The 7,349-nt window shown below is 42.3% G+C and overlaps 1 protein-coding gene across 2 annotated transcripts in view; it reads left to right on the forward strand.

The window, feature by feature from the left end:
• LOC101477092 (double-stranded RNA-specific editase B2) overlaps nucleotides 1–7,270 on the forward strand; it is a 36,371-nt gene extending 29,101 nt beyond the window's left edge. For both annotated transcript variants that reach the window (XM_004574577.3, XM_076876778.1), the window contains 5 exons: nucleotides 256–413; nucleotides 1,933–2,086; nucleotides 2,187–2,368; nucleotides 3,309–3,490; nucleotides 6,148–7,270. In XM_004574577.3, coding sequence (XP_004574634.3) covers nucleotides 256–413; nucleotides 1,933–2,086; nucleotides 2,187–2,368; nucleotides 3,309–3,490; nucleotides 6,148–6,339 — 868 coding nt within the window. In that variant the 3' untranslated portion in view covers nucleotides 6,340–7,270. The remainder of the gene's footprint in view (nucleotides 1–255; nucleotides 414–1,932; nucleotides 2,087–2,186; nucleotides 2,369–3,308; nucleotides 3,491–6,147) is intronic.
• The last annotated feature ends 79 nt before the right edge of the window (nucleotides 7,271–7,349 follow it).

Below are 7,349 nucleotides of genomic sequence, written 5' to 3' on the forward strand. Positions count from 1 at the left end.
AACCTAGTTTAGCCTCTTTTTGTGTTACATTCGTGTTCATTTGCATTAGAAATGTTAAAAAATATTACTTTGTGTAAGTTTCTAGCTGTATTTTTCCATTAGAAATGTACATTTTTAAGTTTTTTCATTATTTATGTGTGCTGCTGTGTTATTTCACAAAAAAAAGATGAAATTGTTTTCGTCCTTTTTGCTCCTTGTTGTAAAATAGTGTTTTTGTTTTGTTGTTTTTCCTGTCTGATCGTTTCCTCTCTGAAGCAAGCCAGTGGACAGCGAGAATCAGTCGATCTTTATACCAAATAAAAACTGCGGTGATGGCTTCCGGCTGCGGGAGGGCGTCCACTTCCACATGTACGTCAGCTCGTCGCCGTGTGGAGACGCTCGACTCAACTGCCCCTACGAGACCACAGCTGCATGTGAGAGGAACACATTTAGATTGTTTAAGTAAAGCCTCTGCGCATCATTTGCAAAGCTTCTGACCACATCTTCTAAATACTCCCACGTTACACCTCTGCTGATCCAGTTGCACTGGCTCCCCATAAAATTCAGATTCCACTTCAAGATTTTGACTTTGAGATTCAGGGCTCTGCATAGACAAGCACCAACCTATGTCAGAGATCTTTTACATCAGTACATCCCCAGCAGGTCCCTGAGGTCGTGTGATCAGGGCTTCCTGGTCGTCCAACATACAAGGCTGAACTCAAAAGGCGATAGAGCGTTTGTAGCTGTGGCCCCCAGACTCTGGAACTCCCTTCCTTTAAGCCTGAGATCTGTGGACTCATTGGTTTCATTTAAAAAACAGCTAAAAACCATCTTTTTAAACTTGCTTTTGGTTGATTTCTGTTTTTCTGTTTTAGTTTTTCTGTGAAGCACTTTGTGATTTCTGTCTTGAAAGGTGCTATACAAATAAAATTGTACTTACTTAAGATTTTTATTATCGTTTTGATCCTACAGGAGCCCATTAAAGGTCCATTAAATCAATTTAAAAAGTGGAAAAACATGTGAAAATCATCTGGATGCTGATTCTGTTGCGTTATCAGATCTAAAGCATCCAGATCCGGGCTTCAGGAGACAGGAATGATGAACAAAAACTAGAAGAAAACTAAAAACACTTCAAAAGTCTCAAGCATAAAAGATCAAGGCTGAAAAACAACAGCACAGGGAAAATACAGGGAGTGGATAATTAGGAATAAATGCCATATGAACCAGAACTGCAGGCTGAAATGACAGCTGAACGAGCCCAGGTACACAAACAGATCATGTTAACAGGTGGGAACAAACAGCAAAGATCAAACGAGAAAGGTGGAAGCAGTGCGAGCAGGGCGCACAATCAAACAGGGAAACAGGATGTTATGGTCCTAATCAGCTTACCCAGCATTTCCAAGTTTTGTTTTTCTAATTTCCTTTGAGATGCTTGATTTACTTCGCACTTATATTGCTGAGTATTTTGTCCTATTTAGCATACTTAGTTCTGATCCTGATTGCTAGTTGCTTTTCTTTTGTGCCAAGTCTCTTACGTTAAATTCTTGTGTCGGTGCTTTCCCGGTTTAGTTTTGCTTCCTGTGTCTCATCTTCTCTGATTCAGTTCAGCTGTGTGTTGTTTTCCCAGCTCTCTCCACTCTACTGTCCCTGTCTCCCCTTGTCCTTTCTCAGTTCTCCCTGCCCTGGTCTTTCCCTGCCCCCATGGTTTAGCACTAGTGTGTTTTCCAGGTTTTTGTTTTCCTATTTTGTTCTTAATGTTCCACCTTTGTGCAACCAGCCTCCAGCCCACAATAAACAGCTCGCCCTCCTTTAATCCTCCCTGCCTTTGTGTCCTGCATGTGGGACAAGCTCATGACACAGGAAGTAAAAAATGCGTGATGTGAAACTAACGATTGTAAATGTTTTTCTTTAGCAGAGATGATGCTTCTGTAAAATACTTTCTTCTTGTGTCAGATCCCAGCAGGAGATTTCGCTGCCACCTCAGGGTGAAGGTAAAGGGAGGTGAGGGGACGCTGCCCATCACGGCACGGAGAGCCAATCAGAAATGGGATGGCTTATCGCCGAGTAAACCTCTCGTTACCATGTCATGTACAGACAAACTGGCAAAGTGAGTTATATTAAAGGCTCAGTGTAGTTTATTCATTATGTTTCTTTACTGCTGTGCTTTCACTTGTGTCACCAACACAGTGGTGTGGTTACCTCTGCAGGTGGAGCGTCGTGGGCCTCCAAGGGGCTCTCCTGTCTCACCTGGTGGAGCCGGTTTACCTCCAGAGCCTAACAGTGGGCACGCTCAGCCACACGGGTCACCTGGGTAGAGCTATGGCACGCCGCCTCGCGCCCATCAAACACCTCCCCTTCCCCTACAGACGACAGCAGCTGCTGCTCGGCTGTAAGTTTAAATGATGATGATGATGAATGAGCCAGAAACCACAGCTCAGGTCTTGTGACACTTAGGGGAGGTCCTGAAGCTGTGCAGAAGTGGGTTCTTAATAGCACTAAATATGCTACGAAAAGTACAAAAGCAAAAGCCGAGTAGTTACCGTGAGCAATAAGAGGCACTAAAATCTGAAATGCCATCACCAATCAAAGGTTGTCATATTAGGAAAAACACAGGTTAGCAGGGTCTTGTGATGCTCATTCACTCTTCAGTATTTTCATTTTTTGACTCTAGGGTAGCTTGGCATGATTCACAGGTCAAAATAATCCTTATTTGTCTGGGCTTCAGTCCAGTCGGATGTTTAATGGGAACCACAGGTTCATGTCTGAGATGATCATATTAGGGATTTCACCTCTGCTGACATCATAATATTTGAAATATGAATTTGAAATCTTTAGGGAAATTGTTCTTGGTTTAAACTGAACGTGTAGCATCCATCCATTTACTTCCACTTATCCAAAATTTGAACGTATGGAGTAAATTTCATTTGACCAGATGCCATTAAATGTAACATTTTATATTGTACTTATGTAACAAACAAGTCTTGGCCTGATGTTTTAGAGATGTCTGAAGCCTGTTGTCAGAAATGTAAGAACCAGCCTGTCTACTCAACAATCAAGAGGAACACAGCCTGAAATGATCCTGAAATAAACTCTGTGCACCTCAATCAGAGGGAGCAGATTAAAATTAAATATGCAAATCAAGATATTTGCGATTCCAGCAACAAAAGAAAATCCATTTGAGCAGAAGCTTTGTTTGTATGATATGCATAATCATATTGGAAGCGAGATTATTAGGTCCAGGTTGGACAGTGGGTGCATCAAATTTACAAAAAATCAGTATTTTCAGGAGGAAACTTCTACAGGTATTTGTTTCCATGTTTGCCACGCAGGTTTGAGCAGCAGGGACGCCCGGCCAGCAGGGAAGCCTCCCAACGTCAGCGTGAACTGGAGCTGCGGTGATAGAGGCTGGGAGGAAATCAGCACCTCCACAGGGAGGAGGAAGGACTCAGGGACGCCATCGCGGCTCTGCAGGCGCTCGCTGTTTGCCCGCTGGCTGAGGCTGCAGCAGCAGGTGAGACAATCGCAGAGCTGAACCAGTGAAATGTTACACAGCTTCAAACAAGGAGACACCCCAGTCGGTCAGACGAGCTCAGCGCTCATGAAGAATTAGGGTTTGATCACATGGATCTATAAACCTGCATTTTTTCTAATGACCAGCAGGGGGTGGCACCTCTGGTTCTTATTCTATAGAGGTCTGTGGGAAAATTACCCACTTCACACTTGACTTGTGTATTCAGTAAACATGTTCATGATGGGATCGTGGTATTAAATGGTAGCTCCAGGTCTTATTTAATGTAATAAGATGCTCATTTTGTAAATTGTGCTCATTATTCGTATTCAGATGGATGATAAAGCTCAGTATGCTTTAGGGGTGCTGTTTTATTCTGTTAAACTTAAAACTAAAGACTGGGACCATAAACTCTGAGGTATTTCTTCTATACAGCCCCCTGCTGACCATTCAAAAGAACGCAGGTTAAAATGCTTTTTTATATAAGTGAAATAGGGGGAGCTACAATGTGCTGCAGATGCCCTTCTTTAAAAACTGTCTGTAAATGATTATTGAAGCAGCACTGACTTATTCACATCATCACATGACATGAAATGATTATAAATACTAAAAGCGTGCTGGTAAATTAAAGCACAAGTCACAGAAGCATGAATTTCTTAAGCTGAAATCATCTGAGCTCTGCCTCAGACCAAAGCCATCTATATTATAATGATGTCGTTGAAAGAGAGGTCTAATTTCCTCTGTGAAATTAAAATATGTATGCAGAATGCGCTGTGTTGAACCAAATGGCTTCAGTTTAAAGTTTGATGACGGCAGCCAGAGTCGTGGTTATTTAAAGAAGCGTCTGAAATCGCTGCAAGAAAAGACAAAGCCACGGCCCAAGAGAGAGAAAACCCACACTTTACGACTCAGTTTAAAGAATTAAAATGAGGAGAAATAACCTCAGAGTTTGTTATGGATGTGTGATGGTGTGGACGTGCTGGGAGACCAGACAACAAACAAACACATAACTCTCTATAATGCTTTATTATCATTGGTTTGAAGGGAAACTCGATCACTCGCACTCCAGCTGCATCAACACAGATCTCGAGCGAAGGCTCTAAATTAATTAGCTCATAGATGTATTAGAACATTAAAAGTGTCTCCAAGTGCAACAATCGCCGCCCTGCATCAAAAATGGCTGCAGTGCAATTTACAAAAACTGCAGGGTGGCTCCGAAGCACACGGCCAGATGCTGAGGTTGTTTCAGCCTCCAGCAATGTTGAAAACCAGGAAAGATCGCTCATAGCACTGTGACGGTATCACACAATATCAAATCTTTTACTGTTCTGAAGCTATTTGTCCCACTGAAGGAATACAGACAATGTGCTTATTTAAGCCTAATGAAATCTCTTGTAGCAGATCAGCCCAACTTCACTAATCCTCCGAGCATCACTGGTATTTAGTTTTCTGGCTTCGTTTATGTCTGAAGTCATAGGAAAGATGTAGTTTTTAAGAAACTACTTACTACTTTAGTACTTGGGATCAAGCATTTACCCCTGGCACTAAGGGGTGGAGTGTCAGGCGTGATTTGTGACAGAAAGATAGCAGGAGGAGTGGAAGGGAAGGTTTACAACGTGGAGATGGTGGCGCTGACAAAAAGACAGGGGGCTGAGGTGGAGGTGCTCAGATTTTCATTGGGAGTGACAGCATCAGGAGCGAGTACATCGAGAGTACAGTTCAGGCGAAGCTGTGTGGAGACAAAGTGCCGAGGAGGATGGGGTATATTTGGGTATATTTGACAGAGGATGTTAAAGATGGAGCTGCCAGGCAGGAGGAAGGGAGGAAGACCAGAGAGGAGCTTCATGGATGTAGGACATACAGAGGGATGGTGTGTGCTAGACTCAGATGATCTGCTGTGGTGATCCCTAAAGGGAGCTAAGACTTGTTGAAGGTGTTGAATGAATGTGGAGGGTTTTTAACTCTCCTCAGCGTCTGTTTGCTTTCAGGAGTTGAAGACTGGAGATGGAATCAGTTCTGCTAGCAAAGACTAGATGGGTTGTAGATCTTCACTGGTGGGAGGCAGCAGTGCACTTCCAGAATGGAAGCTGGAAGTTACAAACTGGGTCCATTCCTTGGCGCTCCAGGCAAACAAACGCGAATGAGACATCCCTTCATGGCTCTCCAGACTCCATACTTACCCGTTTATACCAGGTGTGAGCAGGACCCAAGTTTCACACTGGACCATAATTGGCTGTCAGACTGTAGGAACTTTCCTCCTTCAGCAGACGGATTTGAAAACCGTCTTTTACTCATTTACATTTTCAGTTTGAACACTTTTCTGACGTCCTGACTTGTCACACTCTGCTGGGTATGACGAACAACATTAATGCCCATCCAGGCATGTCACTCCCAGGTCCCAGCTGCTGAATCTCCACCTCTCCTGGAGCCATCGTTAATGTCATTAGTGCCACCTTAGAGTTTCCTGCGTCATCTCAAAGTGACACCTGTCCATTTCCACTAGACAGGTGTCATTTTGAAGAGGCAGAGAAATATTTTTACCTGAAAATATAATTTAAGAAGTGCAGCACACTGACTGGACTGTCAAACTGTAAAAATAAATAAAACCAGAGAGTTATATTGCAATAAATTAACTGTTTATTTTTGCCTTTCTTTCTCAGCTAATCAACCCTGTAATCGGGGCAGAATCCACAACAGGGACGTATTGTGCTTCCAAGATGTCTGCTCAGTGCTACCAGAGGGCGGTGCAGCAGTTCAGCAGCGCTCTGCAGGGAGGTGGTCTGGGGACGTGGCTGAGGAAACCGCCAAAACTGGGTCACTTCACTGTCAGTGTGTCAAAAACTGAGCGTTAAATGGTGATTATGGAGGCTGCAGGTTTTCCTTTTGGCACCGCATCACGAAGAAGTTTTATTTTATTTATAATAAACTACAAAAGTAAAAGTGGCCTGAACAGAGCTGGGACAGACAAAGTTAAATAATTGCAGATTAATACAACGTAACAACACTGTTAGATAACAGACTAACAGTCTGAATGAACAATCTCCTCCTGTTTTGGTCCTGATGCGTTATAATTAATGCAGAGGGTCAAGAGGGCTTCATGAGGTCCCTAATGTGAATAGCAATTGTACTAATAGCACCTCTCAAATCTTTTGTACAAGTAAAGATAGGCCAGCATATCCTCACCTTCCAGAAGTGTCCTAATAAAGATCTACAGCTCGTGTCAGTCCTTGTGAGAAATTAAAACAATAAATGTACTGTAACAAACTTTATCCCAACCATAACCAACCAGCTGAGCCAGCGACACTGAAATTTTAGCCGTGAATCAGAAGCGAGTCCCAACATTGAGTTTGAAAGATTTCCCTCCTCACAAGTTTTGTGTTCTTGTTTATTCTGTTTAGAAATGTTGTGTTTGACGTCTTATTATCTTAATGTAGGCTGGAGAGAGTGCTGTAGGCTCAGGAGTGTGATGGCACACTGCCCCCTAGAGGTAGGTGGTGTGCTTTACAAACTGTAGAGTCGAGGTTTGATGAGCAAGAAAGTCCCGTTTTCTCCTTTTAATCTAACTTTAATTTACTTTAAAATAAGTCTCTGGAATATCTGTAATTAATGTGTTTCTATGTTAATTTATAGGAAAAACTACATTTTGTTGAATGTGACCTAAAAGAGAACTTCTTATGAAAGCCATCGGTGTTGGATACTATGAAGTTTCCATTATTAGACATGCAGATTGTCTTCTATATTAGTCAACTATTTTTATCACTGGAAATAAAATTATTTGTGTTAGTTTGTGTTGTTTTTATCTACAAATGCACAACAAATTTAAAATAAAAGCCTCCGTCCTAAAAATGTCCCAAGACATTAA

Source organism: Maylandia zebra, linkage group LG18, assembly GCF_041146795.1.
Source record: "Maylandia zebra isolate NMK-2024a linkage group LG18, Mzebra_GT3a, whole genome shotgun sequence".
In the NCBI taxonomy this organism is placed as follows: Eukaryota; Metazoa; Chordata; class Actinopteri; order Cichliformes; family Cichlidae; genus Maylandia; species Maylandia zebra.